Source organism: Monodelphis domestica, chromosome 5 (assembly GCF_027887165.1).
Source record: "Monodelphis domestica isolate mMonDom1 chromosome 5, mMonDom1.pri, whole genome shotgun sequence".
Lineage (NCBI taxonomy): Eukaryota > Metazoa > Chordata > Mammalia > Didelphimorphia > Didelphidae > Monodelphis > Monodelphis domestica.
Window position 1 is genome coordinate 31,917,265 of NC_077231.1, and position 21,887 is coordinate 31,939,151.

General features: G+C 50.5%; 2 protein-coding genes across 2 annotated transcripts; both read right to left on the reverse strand.

Moving 5' to 3' along the window:
• Positions 1–335: 335 nt before the first annotated feature.
• On the reverse strand, positions 336–13,595 carry SOAT2 (sterol O-acyltransferase 2). Its single transcript, XM_056800621.1, has 15 exons — positions 13,188–13,595; positions 12,549–12,604; positions 12,100–12,236; positions 11,898–11,957; positions 11,540–11,647; positions 10,456–10,732; positions 8,637–8,706; positions 7,684–7,768; positions 7,378–7,423; positions 7,011–7,140; positions 6,639–6,736; positions 5,005–5,103; positions 4,480–4,612; positions 1,101–1,246; positions 336–756 (listed from the first exon to the last, which is right to left on the reverse strand). The coding sequence occupies exons 1-15, from the start codon at positions 13,261–13,263 to the stop codon at positions 706–708; spliced, it is 1,572 nt and encodes a 523-aa protein (XP_056656599.1). The 5' UTR covers positions 13,264–13,595; the 3' UTR covers positions 336–705.
• A 945-nt stretch (positions 13,596–14,540) lies between these two features.
• IGFBP6 (insulin like growth factor binding protein 6) lies at positions 14,541–19,684 on the reverse strand. Its single transcript, XM_056798146.1, has 4 exons — positions 19,109–19,684; positions 15,979–16,118; positions 15,509–15,628; positions 14,541–14,924 (listed from the first exon to the last, which is right to left on the reverse strand). The coding sequence occupies exons 1-4, from the start codon at positions 19,437–19,439 to the stop codon at positions 14,802–14,804; spliced, it is 714 nt and encodes a 237-aa protein (XP_056654124.1). The 5' UTR covers positions 19,440–19,684; the 3' UTR covers positions 14,541–14,801.
• Between the last annotated feature and the right edge of the window lie 2,203 nt (positions 19,685–21,887).

Sequence of the window (21,887 nt, forward strand, 5' to 3'; positions counted from 1 at the left end):
TAAAAAAAACCCTTATTTCTGTCTTAGACTCGATACTGAGTATTGGTTCCAAGGCAGAAGAGCTGGCAGGGCTGGGCAATGGAGGTCAAATGACTTGTCCAGGGTCACCCAGTGAGGAAGTGTCTGAGGCGAGATTTGCTCAGAACCTCTCCAGCCTGGTGTTCTATCCACTGAGCCACCTAGGTGCCCCCGGGCTTTCACGCTTTAGGGCCACCCCATTCTCATTCTCTCCTAGCCAACAGAGTTAACCTATATCCACAGAAACAACTTTCCAATGAACCGACTCAGAATGGAAAGTTTATTGTTGGGAGAAAGAGGAACAGGAGATTGCCCCCTTCTCACACTCCCCCAGACCAGTCACCCCCTCACTCCCTGGGTCATTCAAGTTCCCTTATGCTCCCAAATTCCTCCAAGGGTCCCCCAAGTCCACTCTAGATTGGTAGAGAGTGGGCAGAGTCCTGTGTCTGGAGCCTGGGGCAGAGGAAGAGAGAGGATCTTCCTTTCTGCCCAGCTGTCTGGATGTCTTTGAACTTCTTTCCCTGGCACTCCATGGCAGGTCTTATGCTCTCTGGATGTTTTTTACCACAAGGGTGGCACTCCAGTTTGTGCCACTTTGGTTCTGGGGGAGGTGGTGAAGCCAAGACTCCATGAAGGAAAATCCCAGGACTAGACTTTGGCCAGAGGGATGTAGAAGCATATTGACCTCTAGATATGGCAGGACCAGGATCGGGGGGTAACCAGTCCCCAGATGGTCACCTGTGACAGAGAAGGGAAGAGCGTGAGGAAGGGGTCCCTTCCTGGAGGGATGAGTGAGTATGCCCCCAAAGGACTTCTCTCAGCCTGAAGTGAATTCAGGCTGGCAGTGGGAAGGTAGAGACCCCTTCCCTACTAGGAATGGATGAGTTTAGGCCAGAGAAAGGCTGTATGCTGGTGAGGTTGGAGGGCAGTGGGAAAGCCCAGGCATCTAGGAGCAGGAATGGGAAAAGTAATCTGACTGGTGGGGAAGGCGCCTTGTCATCCACCTAGAACAAGAGGCTACATTTGGGAAAATCTGAGGGATTTGGCCTGGGAAGGGTGGTAGAAAGGGAAATGGTCCTCACCTGGGACAGTGGGCAGTGCTTCCGGGCGTACCACTCCTGACAGTACAGGCTGACCATTATTCCCTGGCCCAGGAAAAGCATCGTCCAGAGGAGGACATTATACACTGGCCCCGTGTGCTGGTCGTGCATCATGAAATTAAGCAGAGCTAGAGAGGAGATTAAACGGATGGTCACATCATTCAGCCTTCAATGTCTCTCCCAGGCATCCCGACTCAGCTCTAGACCCTCCGAAATGATGCCTGCCACCCACCCCCCAAGTTTTGAAACCAGTAGTGGCATCGAATGGTTTAGTCAGATCTACAGCTGCTAGTCTGAGTGTTGGAGTCCCTCTACTCACCCTCATCAATGGGGTCACTCCAGCTCAGGCATTCAGATTCATTTGGGCCAATCTACCTGAACATTTAATGTTCTACCACCCAGGAGCGAACTTTCTCCAGCCCTATCTCACCACAACTCACCACCTCACCTGTCCTCACCATGACTATGGCAGGTAGGCACTATTATTATTTTACAGAGGAGGAAACTGAGGCAAGCAGGGTTAAGAGACTTACCCAGGGTCACATAGCTAGAAAGTCCCTTCCAAACACTATTTCACAATATAGCAATCTGATTGCCCATCCTTGCTACAATGTGATTCTGGGATTTGTCATCCTTATCTTTTCTCTATCCTTGGGTATGTGTCTATGTTTATGATTGGGGTGTGTGTGTGTGTGTGTGTGTGTGTGTGTGTGTGTGTGTACACATTGCTTTAGACTAGTATATATGGAATTTGATTGATGGGGAGAACCAGGTCAACTCCATCAGCTTTACTTAGTCCTTTTCTGATCCTTTTCCTAAGGTGATTTGCATGAACCAGTGGCATGATGGGAAACTCCACATCATAGCTCCATCACTTGTGGGTAGGTTTTTTGGGGAAGTTTTTGCTAACTTGAACTTCCAAAGTAACTTGCAGGGACTCAAGTACAGTAGAGGATACATTTTCTGACCATAATTCAAAGAAGAATTTAGAAGGTCCCACAGATCTTGGGAATCCCTTCTCTCCTACACTTTCCCCTGTCTACTTCCTGCTCAATAACTAGAAAAGGGAAGACATCATTTTTCCAGATGGGGAGGGTTTGCCCCAAAAGAGAAAGAAGGGGCTTTGAATCTAAACCCAAAGTCTTGCTTGGCTCTTTCTGGTTGGCCTATCTCAGTATAGACAGGGAGATACGAGAGCCTCCAAGGCCATTGGTTTTTTCCCTGGAGTTCCTCTCTATCCATCCCCATATGTGGGAAAAGGAGAGCAGACCATGATGCAAGCGAGATTCTCCCCCATCCCTAAGGCCTTGGGGGGAGTCTCTTCTCTCCTGCCCCCTCTCTTCTCCACTTCTTGCCCAATAAATAAAAAGGGACAGGGGGTGAGGAGAAGGGGTGCCCTAAGACTGAGGCAGAAGTGGGGCAATAAATACATCCTGGAGTCTTTGGGTTGACTCAGGATGACCCAAGGTGCCCCTAGGGTCCTAAGGATAGTTCTAGAATCCTTTGCAGAATAATAATAATGATAATAGCTAACATTTACATTGAGCTTGTTATTTGGCTAAGTGCTTTACAATGCTCTCATTTGGTTCTTATCACAACTATGACAGGGAGGTACTATACTATTATTATTTTATAGCTGAGGAAACTGAGGCAAACAGAGTTAAGTGACTTGCCTAGGGTCACACAGCTAGAAAATGTCTGCATCTAGATTTGAACTTGGTTTTTCTGAGTCCCTGCCCTGGGTTCTGTCTACTGTACCACCTGGCTGCTTAAGCATGACCCTGGGGAGGGAGGGTTCAGGTCCCAAACTTTTCCTGATAGCTTCTGGGACCCTTTGCCCTCCAAGTTCATTCAAGATGGCTAGTGAGCTCTGTCATCAAAGAACTGTGACTTCTACTGTCAGAGGCTTCAGAGGCGATGGAAAGTCAGGAGAAAAGCCAGCAAGTGGCAGCAGAGAGCATCATCAAGAGGACGCCAAGGGACCACACAGAGACAAATTAAAAACCATTGCAGGGTAAGAGACAAATTCCCACTCGGGCATCAGGCAGCCTTCAGTGCCTTTTGGAGGACTGATGTGCATCCCTGATTTTTTTAATTCAAAAATTGCTTTATTCAGACGATTAAATATAGAATACTAAGTGGTTTGTCTTGTGAATGAAGTTTTTGTTACACGTATCTAGAAATAGATACATAAGTTCTTATGTAATTTTTTTCCCCTTTTTTTAGACCCTATCCTGAGGCAGATCAGGAAGGGCGAGGCAATCAGAGTTAAGTGACTTGCCCAGGGTCACACAGCTAGGAAGTGTTTAAGATCACATTTGAACCCAGGTCCTCCTGACTCTTGACTTGGCTCTCAACCCACTGTGCTACCTAACTGTCCCAGCTATGGTTTTTAATGGGTCATTTATATCAGATAACTGGTGGCATAGGGATGGAAAGTTGGATTTGGAGGTAGAGAGACTCCATAGAGTAAGGAGAAGGGTTGCTCCAAGCTTGAGGCCAGGAGTGGGACAAATCCAGGCTCAGATACTTCCTAACTGAGTGATCCTCCACAAATGACTTCACCTCTTTTTTCCTTAGCTGTAAAATGGGGATAAATAATAGCACTTAAGTATTTTTGCATGAGATATTTGTAAAAACACTGAGCAAGGGGGCAGCTGGGTGGCTCAGTGGATTGAGAGCCAGGCCAGAGATGGGAGGTCCTAGGTTCAAATCCAGACTCAGACACTTCCCAGCTGTGTCACCCTGGGCAAGTCACTTAGACCCCATTGCCTAGCCCTTACCACTCTTCTGCCTTGGAACCAATATACAGTATTAATTCCAAGATGGAAGGTGAGGGTTTAAAAAAAAAAAACATTTAGCAAAGGGCTTGGCACACAGTAGGTGCCATATAAATGCTTATTCCCATCCATTCCCCTTCTCTCCTTTGAATTGGTATTTTCTGATTTCTGATAAAAGAAATATGGCGGTGGGGGGCCAGTGAGCTATGATTTTGGAATGTGTCATAGGATCCCAAATCTTGGAGCTGGAAGCAACAGTAGAAGTCCTCTAGTCCAATACTCTCCCCCTCATTTTTTATAGATAAGGAAACTGAACCTAAAGAGAGTAAAGTAACTTGCCCAAGGTCCTAGCAGAGCTGGGATTCAAACCCAAGTCCTTTGAGCCATCTTTTTACTGCACTTTGGTGCCTCAAACCATGGGTAGATTTGAAGGGACCCATGTATCTAGGAGGACTGTGGGTGCTGATTTCCCCAAAGACTCCTGGATCTCTGTTGTTCCCCTTTCTTCCCCCACCATAGTGATTTACCAGGAGCAAGGATGCCACACAGAACATTAGAGATCAGACAGAAGTCCTACCTACCTCCAAAGAGGAAAAGAATCAGCATGACGGGATAGAAGAATCCCAGGACAAAGCAGAATATGTATTCATGGACAACCGCAGAGACCAAGAACACGCTGAGCATAGCTGGCACTCGGGCTCTGAAACCCAGAAGCTAGCAGAGGGAGAGAGGGAAGAGGAGTGAGCCCCTGATCTTTGCCCTGAGCCCTCTTCCCATTTGTTTTTTTCTTTTTTTAACCCTTATCTTCCATCTTGGACTCAATATTGTATATATTGGTTCCAAGGCAAAAGAGCGGTAAAGACTAGGCAAAGGGAGTTAAGTGACTTGCCCAGGGTCACACAGCTAGGAAGTATCTGAGGGCAGATTTGCAATCCCCTTATTTTACAGATGAAGTCAACAGGGTCTAAGAAAGTTGAGTGACAAGTTAAGAAGGCAAATCTCATTTCCTGGATGCTTACAGAGAATTAGGGCCATGGGGAGATCTCTCAGAAGATCTCAGACAGGGGTTTTGGGAACAAGTAGTCAGCCTCAGGGCTCCCTCTTACCCGAAGTCCATCCTGATATACGTAACTGTAGAGCCAGTCATGGACCACTACATTCCAAGTTCGATAGTAGTTAGAGAAAGATGTTGAGTTCCACCAGTCCTGAGGATGGGAGGGCATGCGTCAGGGGCCAGGATGCTCAATACTGATCACAGAGGACCAATCACTTTATCCACTCTGATTCCATCTTAGTGCTTCCCAGTGCCAACAAGGACTGCCTGGATTCTCCAGGCCCTAGGAACCCTCCCCCCATCCTCCCTTCTTCCCACCTCCATCTCTGTGGAATGGGCAACACCTCCCCTTTCTCTAGCAGATGCCACTGGAAGGAAGTGAGTCCCCACCTGCATTCCCTAATCAAATTTGCTTAGACAGTTCTGAGGGACTTAGGAAGACAAAGGATGCTGTCTACTTCTAAGGGAAGAACTGTTGGAGTTGAAATGCAGGTCAACGCAGCTTAGTTTGTTTGGATTTTGGGTTTTACATGATTATTCTCTCACAAAAATGACCAATATGCAAGTGTGTTTTGCATGATAATACTTGTATAACCCAGACTGAATTGCTTACCAGTAGGGGCAACTAGATGGCTCAGTGTATTGAGAGTCAGACCCAGAGATTCAGATCTGGCCTCAGATACTTCCCAGCTGTGTGACCCTGGGCAAGTCACTTGACCCCCATTGCCTAGCCCTGACCACTCTTCTGCCTTGGAGCCAATACACAGGATTGATTCCAAGAGAGAAGGTAAGGGTCTTAACAAAGTTTGCTTACCAACTCCAGGAAGGGGAAGGGAAAGAGATCATTTGGATCACATAATTTCAGAAAACTTAGGGAGAAAATTGCTATTACATGTAATTGGGAAAATAAAATCTCTTACCAAAAAAACAATAAATTTGCTCTTAGCAAAAGATCTGACAAGGGAAGGAGATGATTTGGATCATATAACTTCTGGAAAAGTTATGTGGAATAAGTAAAAAAAATTAATTTAATTTAATTTGAAAGAAAAATCTGACAGTAATTTACACCTTTAAGGTGTCAGTTACAAATAAACTTTGATGATAGTTTACTTCTCACTGTGGGATTTTATACTTTTATGTTATTTTAAATCCTTACTCTCTGTCCTAGTAACAAGTCGAAGACAGAAAGGCAAGGACTAGCAAATGGGGTGAAGTGACTTGGCCAGGGTCACACAGCTAAGAAGTGTCTGGGGCCAGATTTGAAGTCAAATCCTCCTGATTCCAGGTTTGGTACTCTGTCTACAGAGCCACATGGCTGTCCTGATTTTGTCCTTTTAATTAGGGAGAAAGCCTTAGCATGGTATGAGAAAGAATCTTTCTTTCTTTCACCTTGATTTGTATACACGTCAGAAATTCCCTCCACAGAGGAACTGTTGATAACTAAGTCTTCAGAATGTCCTGGAAAACTAAGAGGATCCCAGAGCTAGTCTGTGTCACAGGCAGAATTCAAACTCTGGGCTTCCTGACTTGTGAAATGTGTTCTAAGAGCTCGCCAATACTCCTAAGAGGGGTCAAAAGGATAACCAAGGTGGGAAGTCTTTAGGGGGAAGAGGAACATTCTCACTGCTTCACTTACTGGAGATGCTTCCTCCATCTCTCCTTCCTTCTCCCCTTCTTCCTACCTACCCTGTAGAACATTCGGTCTGCAAACCGGAGCATCTCAGCAAAGGCATTGAGCCAACAGTGGAGAAAGGCAAAGAACATGAGCAACAACATGAAGATACCTGAGGGTGGAGAGTGAATGGTAGGAGGCCAGGGCAGAGGTCGGGACCCCCTTCTTCCATCAGAGGTCCAGCCTGATTCCACCCCAGTCCCCGGCTGCTTTTGGGCTGCTCCACCTCCCCTTTGGGAGAAGCCCTCAGTCAGCCCGTCAGGATCTCATGCCCAAAGCCATCTTCTCAGTTGTCAGAACTGACCCACGTCGGTCAAATCCAAGCCCTCCACTTGAGCCAGGGAAGGGCAGCAGCCCGTATCTCTCATTGTCTAGGATGAACCTACCGGGCAGCGTGGCATGAAAGAAGGAGAGCACCAGGGCTCTAGTGCTGAAGGGTTCCCGGCTCATGTTGGCAAAGACAGGCACACAGAGGCGGCTGATGATGAAACAGGCATAGAACAGACATCCCAGGGCCTGGGGAGAGGGTGGGGGCACAGGACACTGTTGGCAGCTATTTCTAGCATCCACACATCCCCGATATTAAATCTCACTACTACCCCCAGCTTCTGAATCTTTTTCCCTGAGCCCCCACCATTTCTCTGCCCAATGTTTTCACCAGGCCTTTCTCCACCCAGTTCTCTAGTACCTCCCCTTCCCCCTAACAACAGGTTATTTCCCTCCCACCCCCTCCATCACTTCCCATCCTCTGACCTGGGCGAAGTTCTTGGCCACATAATTCCACCTGACATGGGGTGTCCTGGAGCAGTAATTGGGGGGAGTGTCACAGACCCTCAAGAAGTCTTACTTTTGGACTCCTTGAGTCTCCTGTCCCTCAGTTGCTCAATTATGGGAAGGAGTGAGTACCTGAGGGATGGAGAACTGGGACATCTGGCACCTTTGGGTAGAAGGAGGGATCCAGAGCTCTTGGGTAAGGCTAAGGGTTCCAGGGAATAGGGGAAACCCGAAAGACAGGACTTTGAGTGGGACTGGGCACTCAGAGTAGGGCAGAAAACTCACCTGGGGTAGCTCTCTCTATAGATGAGTGTGGGGCAAAAGAGGAAGTACAGGTAGCTGGAGAAACTGGGAGCTTGGGCACCCTCATCTGGAGTGGTGATAGAGACAGGGGCAAAGTAAGGAAGGAAGAAGGGCTGAGGTGAGGGAGCAAAGGGGTCCTAATTGATTAATGAGAGGAGAGATAGACAAGGGCCAGCTGGGGACAAGGTGGGAGGTGGGTAAGGGCCCAGAGGCACAAGGGAATGACTCTTGTAGGGGAAAAATGTAAGAAATAATGTCTATTCCAAGCAAATCAATATTGTTTTTCATAACCTCTCCTGTGATAAGTCCCTTCCCCTTGCCTGAAGGCCCTTTGTCTTCTGAGGTCAGGTGTGGCTCTACCCAGGGTACCCTTTGGTCTTCAGGCTGCCATTCCTCCTTCCTTTTACAGGAAAGCTATCTTGTTTATTATCTCACGTCCAATGTTATCTTCCTACCAACTCTGACCGACAATTCTGTCATTTCTTCATGGGGGCCTTCTGGAGGCAACTCCTTATGGGGCAGCTAGATAGCACAGTGGATAGAGAACCAGCCCTGGAGTCCGGAGAATCTGGATTCAAATCTGGCCTTAGACACTTCCTAGTTGGGTGACCCTGGGCAAGTCACTTAGCCCCATTGTCTAGCTCTTAGCACTCTTCTGTCTTAAAATTAGTCCTAAGATGAGAGAGCAATGGCTTTACTAAAAAATTAAAAAGGAATGATGGTGGCAGTTCCAAGAGATGGTAGAGGGCCAGCTAATGCCCAGTGAGGGAGCTCGTCTCCTTATTTAAGCAGACCTTAAGACCACTGTCCGCATGCCTGCCCTCTTTGCCGTGGTGGAGCCAATTCTGGTCAGGAAGAAGAAAGAAGGGGCAGGAGTCTCAGGGAGGTGGGCAATGAGGGGGCTGCAGAGCTGATACAGCTATCCAAGGATTCACCTCTTTTAGCATGGACGATTGCAGGCGTGGCTTCCCTCAGGAAAGAGTAACTTTTCATCATGAACCGGAGCTGGGGAGGAGTGTGGAGAGGGTCATATTATGTTAAAACTGGAAAGAGTTTGAATTCAACAAATATTTGCTGAACACTTAATACATGCAAGACCCTGGGCTAGGGAAGGGGATATATGGCGGCTCAAAGAGTAGTGACAATCCATGCAGAGCACTCTACTGGTGGATCTGTGATATAATCTGATTTTCACAACAACGATGTGAAGTAGGTAGGAGTATTGCCCCCATTTTGCAGATGAGGAAATGGAGGATGAAAGAAGAGGAAGGACTTGTCCAGAGTCATGAAAAGAATGATTGATTCATCCAAAACTAGAAACCAGGTCACACATACCCAGCCTTGTGCTTCCCAAAAAAGGGGGGAAAGTAGATAAGAAGAAGGACAGTATTGAATGTCTTTGTTAAAAACTTCTTTGTGGGGCAGCTAGGTAGTACAGTGAATAGGTGCCAGGCTTGGGGTGGGTTTTTGAACCTGGGTTCAAATCTGGCCTCATACACTTCCTAGATGTGTGACTCTGGACAAGTCCCTTAACTTATTTGCCTCAAATTCCTTATCTGTAAAATGAGCTAGAGAAAGAAATGGCAAATGATTCCAATATCTCTGCCAAGAAAATTCCAAATAGGGTAATGAAGAGTCAGACACAATTGAAAAATGACTGAAAAATAACCTCACAGGAGTGTTGTGTGGACCAAAGGATATTTGGGAAAAAAATCTGAAATTTTTTTGGGGAAAAAGTACTTAGCCTGGTGCCTGGCAAAGAGAAGGTGCTTTATATCAATTCTTATTCTTTCCCTTTCTGATCACATGGCCAGCCACCACTTTAGTGCGCCTGTAGCCTCCCAATCAGCCTCCCTGTCTCTAGTTGTTCTCTCTCCTCATGGCAACCAAAGGGATTTTCCCTCCAGTAGAATCTTGCCACAGGCAGCCCTTTCTTACTCAGGGCTCCAGCAGCTGCAGATTGCCGCTAGGAAATGGGATTTTTAGAGCCCTCTAGAACCTGGGTCCAGGCTTTCTTTCTAAGCCGTGTAAACATGGCTCCTCTTCCTCCACGCAGGAGTCTGGCTGTTCCTTCTTCAGGAAACTCCTTCCCTGGGCTCTGGCTCTTAGCACAGGCAGTCCCTCTTGGCTCAGCGTGCCTGCACTCCCAGCTGCACTCCTCAGTGTCTCAGAGGCTCTCGTTTCCTTTCATTTCTACTTAATCTATATGCTCTGCGTGAACATTTTCCTTAACCTTGCAGGTACTGCTGCCTTCTCCTCCCTCCTCCCCCAACCCTATCTTAATGTATTTAGTACATGCCGATTCCATGCCCCTACCGCCATGTAAGCTCCCCGAGGACAGGGACTGCTTAGCTCCAGCACCTAGGACAGTGCCCAGAACACAATAATCCCTTAAGAATGGCTGCTTGATGGATTCAATCTCAAATCCTCAAACACTCTATCCAGGATGCTCTCTCTCCACTTCACCGCCCTGTTTTAGGGTTGTTGGTCCCTAGAACCCCGGGGAAGGGCAGGGGATGAAGATGGCTGAGTAGAGCAGGTCAGAAGTGGTTGATCCCTAGTCCCACTCAGTCAGTCAGGAGCAGCCTCCGTTGTCCCTCCTCTGGTTGGGCCATCTCTGAGCTGACTTCATAATTCTTCCTCTACTCTCTCAAGGTTGGCCCTATTCATCCCTTACAGACATAACTGGCCCTCTGGCACCTCACCCGCCCACCGGAGTTTCCCCCGGCCCACCTTCTTGTGCCCAATCCCCACCTGCTCAAAGACTAGGACACAGCGGGAAGCCGGAGACAGCTGGTATTCCAGGGCCACGTGGACTGGGAGGGCACCCAACACCCCTGCTTGGATGGCCAGAAGCCCTGCTCCTAGCCCTGCCCCCACGTACCAGGTCCCACGGCCCCTGGGTCTAGCCCATAGCCGCAGAGCCTGGTACGGGGCTAGGAGTGTGCAGAGGAACATGGGCAGCCAGGTCACTAAGGCCAGGGGCAGCTGTCCGAAGCTGAAGATCAGCAGGTCCAACTCCAGCACTAGCCTTGGGGGAGAAAGAGGAGATACAGGGAAGGTCCACTCTGGCCAGCTGCCTGCTTCTCTCCTCTCTGGGTAGCCTGGACCCCAGGTCCACCCCTTGACCTGGCCCTTCGCCCAGAAACTCACCCCCTCCCAGCCTGGGAGATGATTTGTTTACACACAACTGTGTTTGTGGGGCAGGCTAGACTGTGAACGCCTTGAGGGCAGAGCATGTTTTTTACTTTCTTTTTATCTCTATCAATTAGATACTTTCTAGCTGTGGGACCCCAAGCAAATCACTTCACCCTGATTGCTGGGCCTTCCAAACGATACTTATTGTCAATTCTGAGATAGAAGATAAGGATTTAAAGAAGAAAATAAATAGCTGTGGATGGACTGATTCTTAAGGGTCTGAAGCCATCCCTGTTCTCGAACCCTTAGCCATTCTAAAGATACCGCCTCCTTTAGGCTTACTGCTTTCCTTCTACTGGCCGCTTAGTGAAAGGACTCTTATCTCCATTTGGGAAACCTACATCTAGAAACGCGACAAACGGCACGGGTCTGCGCAGGACTTTTAAGTTCCCGGAGCCTTGCCCACCAAGCCATCCTCTCCGCAGCCCAATTAGCCCCTGTGCTCTCTGTCTGTCTGTCTGTCTGTCTGTCTGTCTGTCTGTCTTTCTCTGCCGCTGTCCCACTCATGGAAAACTTGACAGGAACAGGACCCAGCTAGGGGATGGAGCAGCCTAGGGAAGGGTTGGGATGGTGGGTGTGGGGAAGGGGGTGTTACGAAGGTGTAGGCTAAGGTATTAAGAGGGACACAGAGCACTCATACCTTCCTTCATCAATGAAGTCTATGGCCAGTGTGCTGATGATGAAGACACACAATCCCGCTATGAACATATGATAGATGGTTCGAAAATGCTCAACTTCCATCAGCTCGCTGGAAGGACCAGAATCGGATGGGGACGAGGAGTTCAGGCATTGGTCTGTCCAAACCCCTTCCTGACTCAATCATATCTCATCCTGCTATCCCTCCCTCCCCTTCCTCTATAACCCTTCCTCTCCTGAGGGGAAACTGAGACCTAGCCCATCTTCCTTGGTCCACCAAAGGCTGGAGGGCAGGATTCCCAGTTGCCAGTTCCACTCATCCCCTTCCTCCACCTCTACCACCTGCCCTCACCCCAACTCACTCAAGCAGTGACTTTCGGTGGATGAAAACTTTCTGTTTGTCCAGGAATGGTTCCCGGGCTCTGGACAGAGACAGGGGGCAGAGGAAGGAGACTCAGGAGGCATTCTGTGCCATGGTGGGGTAAAGGGCTGGATGGCTCATTATCTCTGGAACGGGAGAGTGCCAGCTTCCCCACCAGGCTCACTGGACCCTCCGTCCTTTACCTTTTGGGGGAATCCTGGGAGGCTGGAGCTAGGTCCCACCTCTGAGGTGGGTAGGATTGCACAGCTTCCCGCATGGCCCGATCAAACAGCTCTGACAGCTGCTGTTGGGCTTGCTCCAACAATTCTGCTTTCACAGCCTAAAGGACTTAAAGGCAGAGTAAAGCAGACCACCCCAGATTCCTTCATTTCCTACTCTCTTGTCTTCACCGACTTGGAGTCCAACTCTGGGCCCCCAACTTCTCCCTTCCCCCCTTCTGACCCTGTGTCTAAACTACAGGATCCTTGACCCCTACCCTCACCCCCCACTATGCTGACCTTTGACCCATGACCGTACCCTGATTTTTAGCTTCATCTCTACCCCAGTCTCACCTTGGGACCTGTCTGACTGAACCTCTGACTTGGCCATCTTATCTCTGACCTCGACTCCATCGTCACTCCAGCCCACTCACCTCCATATGCCTTGTCAATTGCACCAGGTCCGGACTTGCATGTTCTTTGGTACTTTCTAGGAGAGGGAAGGGCCATTGGCCACATCCAAGGGGTAGGAAGTATCTAGACTGTACTATCTGTGGCCCTAGGGAGATCTCAGCCAGCTACATGGAGACCTTCCAGAATACTGATCCTTTATCCCTCCCCATCACTCCCTCTTCCTCCCCTCAACTCCCTTCCAGGATTTCAAGGACAGAGAAAAGATGGCATCAGACCGACTGGGCAAAGTCATTAATACTAGGCAGTCTGAAAGTATCTAGAACCTCCTGGTTTTCCAGAATAGCCAAAAGGACTGAGGTGACCTCGTCTTTTCAAAACCAGAATGCCCACCTCCTTCCCTATCCCTGCCCTCCTGCCACCATCCTCTGGCTTCCTGTGCTTTTTTTTTTAACCCTCTATCTTAGAATCAATACTAAGTATCAGTTCCAAGGCTGAAGAGCAATAAGGGCTAGGCAATGAGGGTCAAGTGACCTGTCCAGGGTCACACAGCTGGGAAGTGTCTGAGGTTATATTTGAACCCAGGACCTTTTGTCTCCAGGCCTGATGCTCCATCCACTGAGTCTCCTAGCTGCCCTGTCCTGTACTCGCTTGAGACTCACCTTTGAGGGGAAAGTTGTTCCCTTGTTCCCTTCCCAACCTGTCTCTTCTCCGGAGCTGGACCCCACTTGGCTCCATGATGTGTGTGAGCCGAAAAGTGGTTTCCCTCACACTCCCTGCCCCAGTGAGCGTCTGTGCGGCTTAGGTGACTACTGTAGACTAAAGTCCTCTCTGAGGGAGGGGGCCCGCAAGGCCCCTGATAAGGTTATCTTATGAGGATGAGGCTCCTAAGAAGGGACTTTGCACCTGTCAAGAGATCTAGGAGTCCACCTCCCTGCTCCAGTTCAGTTTCCCGGCTCCTCCAAGTCTTCCAGCCCTGCCTATGCCCTTCACCGACAGTGGTAGCTGTGTTGGTTGCACAGGGCTTTGTCTATCCATCTAATATCCTCCCAGCTGCCTCCCATACTGCAGATTGAAGGCCACATGTTTGTAGCATCCTGTTTCCTTGCTGACTCACAGCACCCCAGAGGCACCCCCTCCCCCTTCCCCCTCAACCCCTCCCCCCCAGGGCTGTGGCCCTGGAAATACTGAAGATGTCATGGATGTTTGGCTAATCATTAGGGGAAAAAATTCTCTCTGTCCCTCCCCATACTGTACAAAGCAAGTAAAAAGGAAGTACCTAGCGCCTTTTTTTCTGGAGTCAGGAAGACTCATCTTCCAGAGTTCAAAGCTGGCCTCAAAATCACTACCTGTGTGCCCCTGGGCAACTAACGCTGTTTGCCTCAGTTTCCCCATCTATAGAATGAGCTGGAGAAGGAAATGGCAAACCACTCCAGTATCTTGGGCAAGAAAACCTCAAATGAGGTCATGAAGAGGCAGACCCAACTGAAAAATGGACTGAACAGCAAGGGAAAGCTTCTTTTTAAGCCTCTGCCAGGAGCTCAGAGGGTTCAGGACCCACTTTCCCTGAGATACACCTGGAGGACTAGAACTTCCTCTATATTATGTCTCTTTCTTGAGCTCAGCGGGAGTATGGGTTGAGGAAGGTGTTTCCAGAGATTAATCATTAGCCTCTCCTCTCCCGTGGTTCAGAGATCAGCTCCAGATTAAAGTCCCCAAAGTAAGAGAGAGAACATGACAGAAGACATTGTTCCTCCTTCTGTCCAGATCTCTCTCTGCCTCGTGGATAGGATGGGGCTGGTCTGGAACATCATCAAGCAAAGACTTCCCAATTTCTTAGGAACTACTGAGGCTGAGAGCCTGGAAAGGATCTGTTTTAACTGGCTTGGGGATGGGATGGGGAGAAATTGGAGAGTGAGCTGGAATGAAGATAGAATAGGCCAGGGGGCTACAGGTATGTGTTTTGGGGGGAGGAGAGCAGGGGTGGGAAATAATCACATGCACAGACACCAAGATCCCAACTCGGCTTTATTAACAACCCAACCCAGCACGAGTTGTCTTCCCAACTGTCTTGGAGTTGAGTCACTGACACACACATAGCCCCAGCTTGCAGAAAGGCCAGGGGGAGATGGAGATGTTGGGGGATGGAGAAGGGGGAACATGGGGCTCTTCTTCCTTGAAATCTTCATCCCTCAATAAGTAGCCCATGATGACACCCCCTCAGCCACCCAGACCAGCTCCATCAGTGGCCCCAGCTGTTCTTCCCTGCCTCTGCTTCAACCACTGGAGTCCGGAAGGCAGAGGGAGTTTGCATCTGATTCCGAGGGGCCAGTCAGGGGTTGTCCCATCCGGGTTACACACCAGCAAGGTCCCCTGCGAAGTCCTTGGGATGACCGACACTGGGTAGAGAGAGATGCAGAGATGGAAGTGAATGGGTCTCTCCTGTCACAGGGGAGACTGGCAGGAGATAATTGTCCATAAGCCAATGAGGGGCAGAACGGGGTGGGGGGGGGCATGCTAGGCTCCTGGCTCCTATTTCAGACGTTTGAGCAAGGCACAGGGCAGATCTGTGAGCAGGTATACATGAACGAGGTGCCCCCTAGGTTCCTAGCCTCGACTCACCCCCATGTCTTTACTCTTGGGACTCTTGCCTTATTTTTCCCCTGTCACTATCCAAATGCTGCCTGTCCTCCAAGAACCTTCTTTTCTACAAGCCTCCCCTGACCATTCTGATGCCCTAACGAGAGTCTCCTTCAAACCTCTTGACCAGTCACGTGGTAATGAACCTGTTACTTCTCTCTTCAGGCCCATCTGTCTTATCTCCTAATTAACTGGCAAGCTTGACAGTGGCCACTATGCCCATGCTTTTCGTATACCCCCAAGAGGGCTTAACGCCATGCCTTACACATACAATAATAGGAGCTCAAGAAATGTCTTGGGTTGATGGATGGATGTGGGGAAGCAGATAAAAGTGTGTCCTCACCTGCCGCTTCCTGTAGAACCCTTTGTTGTCACAGTTGGGCACATAGAGAGTCCTGGCCCCACGGTAGACCTCAGCCTGGAGCTGCTGTAAAACTGTGTCCAGGTGGCGGCGGCATGGACCCTGGAGGAACACCACCAGTGTGACGGTGGGGAGGGAAGACCTTAGAACTGGACTAAATCCCAGAGGTCACACACTCTCTTCCCTGCTGCCTCAGAGCCTCTGGTTCCCCTCCATCTCTTCTGTCATGTACCACTTCTTTACCAGCGAGACTAGAATGAGCCAAACAACCCTCTGGAAAGGAGTTTCCCCCCACCCTTTAAGCTTATCCCATTTTGGGTGAAGGGGCTGACAGATGACCCATGGAGCCCTCCCTTGCTCCCAAGGTCTTTCTTTCCATCATTACTTCTTTTCCTCTTTCTCCAAAGGGTTGTCATCGACCCATCCCACCCCTTGCCATCCCTCTTGCCCACCATCTCACTGTCTTGTCCACCCCCAGGACCGGGTTGGGAAGGAGTGGAGGGGGTGGCCAAGTTCTTCTCTCGACCTCCGTGGTGCACATCCTGCTGTTGGGGACCCCCTGGGCTGGGCTTGGCTCCCTTAGGATTCTCCCCTGTGGACAAACATGGTGGCTGGTTAGGAGGGCAGAGCTATAATCGGAATGGGAGGTGACAGGCTTGGGAGAGAGATGGAGGTCCCGGTTCCTCCACTTCCTCCTACATGGGAGAAGAAGAGAAAGGCTTTTGGTTGGGTTGGGCAGAGCCAGAAGAGCTGGATCCTGCCCCTCTTTGGCTTTTGATCCCTTCATTTGTTCCATGGTGCTCCCACTATTTGCCTTAGGAGGTTCCAGAGAGGACGGAAAAGAGGCGAACACATTCTGGAACGCCTTGAAGTGCTCGGAGAACATGGCAGTGTTCTTCTGATTGGTGTGACCCTCCTCATTTCTTAATGGACGGTTCACAAATGGCCAGAAGGGGGAGTCTAAAACCCAGGAACTGACGGGCTGCCGAGGGGGGAGATGAGTGGGTCAGCAGGGACAGCCAAGGAATGTGTGTCCCCTTCCTGACCCTGCTTGTGACTCACTCCTACCCCTCCCGGTGCCGTGCGGAGGTTGGGTTACTCTCAGAGAAATCCAGCAGGGGGTGGGGGAGGGGGCCCTGTTGGATCTCTTTCTGGTCCCTAAGCCAGTTCCCAGGGTTCCCTAGCTCTGGGATGGGCAGAGGTTGGGGGTGGGGGGGAGATGAGAAAAGGAGAGCAGGCAGCGCCTTCTGCTCTACAGGACCACAGACTTGTTTCTCCAAGCTGGGGATGATCCAGGCAAGGGAGTTGGAGGGTTAGGGGCCATGATACCTAAGATGGGCATTGGGCAACGGAGGACAAAAAGAGAGGGTACTGTGTCCTTCTTGGAACTTATCCCAGTTAAAGAATGGCCAGTGATACCTCTCTGCTGGCTCAAAAAGGTCAATGCTCCCTTTGCCCAAAGGCAACTCTATTTCTCTTCTCTGGCCTTTTCTCCATCTCTGGTCTTGTCTTGCCCCTCTGTGGCCAATGAGAAAGCCTCTTGGGACACATCATCTTCTTTCTGCCTCCACTGGCTTTAATCCTTAAATCTTTCTTTGTAAACCCCCAAAGCTCTCGAACTGTAAATGTTGGCTTTTGGCAAACAGTAGCCCACCTCCCTGCCTCCTTGGTATCCAAATATACCTAACAATTAACCGGGTTCATTGGTCTATTGGCTCAATTCTGGGTTGAGCCTGGCCATCTTAGACCCATCATAGAGTAATCTCAAGCTTCATCCCTAACGCCCACTTTAAACCCATGTGTACTTGGGGTAAGGTGATGATGGCTTCTTATCTTCTCCATCACCCCCTTGTCTCTCCCACTTTCTTGGGTGGACTCAGTCCTTCTGTCCTACTTCCTGACTCAAGCTGGTGGTACCCCTCTTGGGTCTTCTCTTTCCCCTCTTTCTTTGATGTCCTCCCACTATCAACTCTCACTCTCCCCTCAAATTCTGCTTCTCCTCTGCTCCCTCCTACCTTTCCAGTCTTCCTAAACTTTACTCACTCTCATGTACTTTGATCCTGACACTGACCTCCTTTGCTGACCTTTGGACAAGACACTTCATCTTCTGACCTTGGGCATGGCATGGAATTCTCTCTTCTCAGGTTCACCTTGCGGCTTCCCTGGCTTCCTTTATGTCTTGGTTAAAATCTTCCTTTCTTGGGGCAGTTAGGTAGGTGGCTCAGTGGATTGAAAGCCAAGTCTAGAGGTGGTAGGTCCTGGTTCAAATCTGGCCTCAGACATTTTCTAGCTGTGTGAACTTGGGCAAGTCACTTAACCCCCAATGCCTTGCCCTTACCACTCTTCTGCCTCAGAACTAATAGTAAAAAGTTAGTAATAGTAGTAAAGTTAGATAGTAAAGGTTAAAACAAAAAATCTCTCCTTCTACAAGAAGCCTTTCAGGATTGTCCCTGACTACTAAGCGTCTTGCCTCTATTGATTACCTCTGATTTGTCTTGTATCTATTGTGTTTGCTCATAGCTTTCTGCACGTCATCTCCCCTGTTAGACTGAAATTCTGCAGCACACAGAATGCTTTTGTCTTTCTTTGTATCTCCAGCACTTAGCACAATGCCTGGAGGTACCTTGTAAGCATCAGAAAAATGCTTGTGGACTAATTGACCTTCTCTGTCCAGTTCTATTGGGTAGGACTACTGGGATGGGGGGGGGGGGGGGGGCACCTGCAGGCTAGCTTTCTTCTCCATGCCATTTCCAGCCGGGCTTCCTGATGTTGGAAGTACAAGGACTGTTATCTGAGTGTCCAGGGAATAGGGGAAGAAGGACAAGGATGGACAGAGTGGAGATTTTGTGTTCCTAACTTTTCCTCTCCATCCCAGAGAAGTAGAAACTGGGAGGCAGGAATCTTGGTCCCTTCCCTGGAACCTGGGATCAGGTAGTCACACTACCAACTCTGCCTGCCACTGCAAGTGACCAATGAACCAAGAAGAGACCAGTAAGAGGGCTTGTGAGACTAAAGGGACATTCTTAAGTAGTGGATGAGTGTTGGAGCTCAGTCACAGGGGCCCTGGGTTCAAATCCCTCCTCCTGTATTTACTAGTTATCCGATTGGAAAGTCACAATTTTTTTTGTCCTTGTTGTCTCTGGCAACTTCCTAGGATTTGGGAGTTCTGGCACCAGGTGTTCCCCATAATTTAAAAAAAAATCCAAATCCTGCACGTATTTCGAAATCTCCCCTGGACACCCAGAACTCTGCCATTCAGATTCCTCCACACTCCCTGCTTTCCCCAGAGGGAAGAGAGTTGTAGGATTCTAGTGGTACCATTGGATAGGAAAGGGCAGGACTTTAGCCCTTAGGAATCTGCACCCTGGCCCCCCCACCTTAGCTCCATCCCCTAGGGACTCCCCTTGTACCTGGGACTAGGGAGGAGTGGGTGGGAGGCCAGGAGGATGGGTGCAAAGACCCTGATCAGAGTTCAAAGTGGGGAAGTAGAGTTTGGGGAGGAGGCGGGAGCGGGAGAGGGCAGTCTCCCCCTGGCCTCAGGCAGGCACCGGGCAGGAGCGGGGCCGGGGTTTTGGAACTCACCCGATGGTCCCCGGGACCTTCGGCAGCGACCCCGGCCAAGCAGCAGTGCTCGGAGTGGCGTTTCATCTTCTTCTGGGGGATGGCATTGGAGCCCTGGGCCACAGTTAGGGGTGTAGACCCCGCACGCTTCTCCCTCCCGCCTGACGCACCCCCCAGCCTCGGAGCACCCTTCTGGCTGCGCCGCCACTGCCCCTTCCTCCACCTCCTCCAGGCAGCCCCCGGGGCAGCCCCCCGGTGCCCCCTGAGCACAGTCCGGACACAGTGCGGAGGTGCCGGGCCGGATACCCAGCAGCAGGGCCAGCAGCAGTAACAAGAGCCCGCGGGGGGTCATGGCCTGCTTCTCCACCCCTTGCCACGGTCCTGGAGCGAGCGGAGCGCATCTGGAGGCGCCCGCAGCCCCTCTGCCTTAAGTAGGCGGCCGGCCGGGCCGGCCCCTTTAAGAGCCAGGTGAAGGGGGGGGGGGCAGGGGCATTCCCCAAACTGGGTGGGACTGGGTACTCCCTCCTCTCCTCTCCCCTTCCCATTCTCTTTTTGCTTCCCAAATTGTCTTGTGTTCGGCTTTGTTCCCGGGAATCTCGCCCGGAATCTGGGAGCTGGGCAGGCAGCTGGTGGGGGGAGTGGGAGGAGAGTGTGGGGGAAGGAGGAGTGAATAGGGATGAGGGGGACAGAACCTGAGGGAGTGCGCCTGGGGAGGGACACTGAGGCAGCGGGAGCGCAGACGAGAGGAAGGCAGGCTGGGGAGAGCAGAGCTGAGAGAGAAGGGGTAGCTGGGGCCTCATGCGCGTGAGGAGGCTCGAGACTAGAGCTAGGGGGTCAAGGCGGAGGGGACAGGAGAGCTAGAGAGCCTGATAGGGATGGAGACTCGAGAGAAAGCAGTGAACCGCTGGTCTAGGCGGGAACGAGAAAGCCAGGAGGGTAAAGGTTAGGGAGGGAAGAGATAGCAGCGCTGAGCAGGACCTGGGAGGAGGGTCCCGGCAAGGACGGATATTTATCTCAGAAAGTGCAGACGAGAGCTCGGAGGGGATCAAGGGTACAATGGGGACGGCTATGGGCTGGGGAGGAAGGGTCATCTGGGGTGGGGGTTGGGAGAGGCTGCTGAGCCAGAGTATGTGGAAGGGCGGGGGGAGTGGAGGATCTGGGCACCTGGGAGGGGATGGCGGTGAGGGGGGATGCCCCGAAGTGGGTGGGGGAAGAGCTGAGGGGCTGGATAGAGAAGAGACCGCTTCCAGGAGCGCCGGGCTTCCCCTACATCTATCCACTCACAAACAGCTCCCTAGTACCCCTCGGCCACCCTTCCACTCCATTTATTTCCCGGAGAGCTTCTGGGCCCTCCTCCAAAGGACAAGAAGGTTTTTTTGGAGGGAGAGGCTGGGGTGGGCGGATCAGGGCAGGCGCTCGGCAAAGCCAAGGCTCAGCTCGAAAATTCATATTCCCTTTTCGTCCCCTCCCCACCCTCTGTTGGCGTCCCTCCTCCTTCTCCTCCTCTCGAATCTCACACATCCACGCCCTCAGTCCTGGCTGCCCCGGCCGCAGGAAGACAGGATCGTTTCCTTCTGGAGCCCACACCCTCCCTGCTCCCGGTTATGCAACAGCCGCCTCATTCTTTCCAAAAACAAGGCTCCAGCCTGTGACTAAGATGAAATTCAGGGGCCCTGGGCAAGAATGTCAGCCAGGGCATTCCTTAGTCCCCAAAGAGGCCAGAGTCCTGTGGGGAGGTCCCTTCTCCCACCCTTCCTGAGGTCCAGGGTTAGTCAGGATTTTTAGCCGACAAGTTTGGGGACCTGAGGCAGAGGAGGTCAGAAGAAGCGGTTCATGGGATTAAAGAGTTGGACAGGATCTCCCAGACTGTCCAGTCCAACCCTTCATTTTACAAAGGAAGAAACTGAGGTTAAAACGCTTGCTGAAGGCCATACAGGCTGGTTCAGGGTTCCGGCTGCAGACAATTTTCCCTTTCTGTTCCAACATCTGGCCTCCCTGGGCAATTTCACGTTGAGCTAGAAGTGAGCTCCAGAGACAGCTATGTCACTCATCAGCAGCCCTCCCAAGAGAAACAGCCAGAGCCATCAACCTGGAATCCAGTTCAGTTCATCAACTGGCATCTACTGAAACATCAGCCCTTCCCATTCATCCCTTCTGCTCCCCCAATCTTCTCTGATCCCAGGTGGCCCCCATGGAGGAGGGAGGAGCTGTGTTCTTGTCCCCAAGCTCTCAATATTATTTATTTCTGTTTTCCGGTGTTCTTGACTCAGACCTTTCCCCCAGGGTTCCAGCTCCACCCTCTGACACTGAGAAAGGGAGAGGCAAAGGAAGTGAGAGGTGGGGTGTGGGGAAGAAATGGCCATGTCCCCTTTGGGATCCCAGCTGTGGCTAAAAATTAAATTTGGTTTTGTTTTGTTTTGTAAATGTAGGGTTTGCCCAGAACCAAAGACTCTGGTTTTATTCAGACCTAATTTGGTTCTGGGGATTTGCCAAAGAAATTTCTCTTTGGATCTTGCCTGTACCACCCCCCCCCCCCCCCCCGCCCCCAACAGAATTTGGCCCTTACTTAGGTCTCTGTTATGGGAGGAAAAGGGCCCTCAGCTTCTACATAGCCTAACAAGACAGACTAGAGGACAGGCTTTATTTCACCCTTTGGAAAACAAAAGGGTCCTTGTTTCATTGACTCAGAAGAGAAAGGGGCTATGGAGGTGATCTAGTCCAAACTCCTCATTGTACAGATGAAGAAACTGAGGCTGAGAGAGGTTAAGTGATTTATCCAAGCTAAGAAGTGACCAGTAGG

What these genes read in the sequence shown, in the direction of transcription:
- SOAT2 (XM_056800621.1), bottom strand. Translation starts at nt 13,263, where the DNA reads ATGGAGCCAAGTGGGGTCCAGCTCCGGAGAAGAGACAGGTTGGGAAGG. An exon ending in AATTGACAAGGCATATGGAG is followed by an intron (nt 12,237 to 12,548) that starts GTGAGTGGGCTG and finishes TAAGTCCTTTAG; the next exon opens with GCTGTGAAAGCAGAATTGTT. An exon ending in CACCGAAAGTCACTGCTTGA is followed by an intron (nt 11,648 to 11,897) that starts GTGAGTTGGGGT and finishes TGGTCCTTCCAG; the next exon opens with CGAGCTGATGGAAGTTGAGC.
- IGFBP6 (XM_056798146.1), bottom strand. Translation starts at nt 19,439, where the DNA reads ATGACCCCCCGCGGGCTCTTGTTACTGCTGCTGGCCCTGCTGCTGGGT. An exon ending in AAGGTCCCGGGGACCATCGG is followed by an intron (nt 16,119 to 19,108) that starts GTGAGTTCCAAA and finishes GTTTGTCCACAG; the next exon opens with GGGAGAATCCTAAGGGAGCC. An exon ending in GGTTCTACAGGAAGCGGCAG is followed by an intron (nt 14,925 to 15,508) that starts GTGAGGACACAC and finishes CTCTCTACCCAG; the next exon opens with TGTCGGTCATCCCAAGGACT.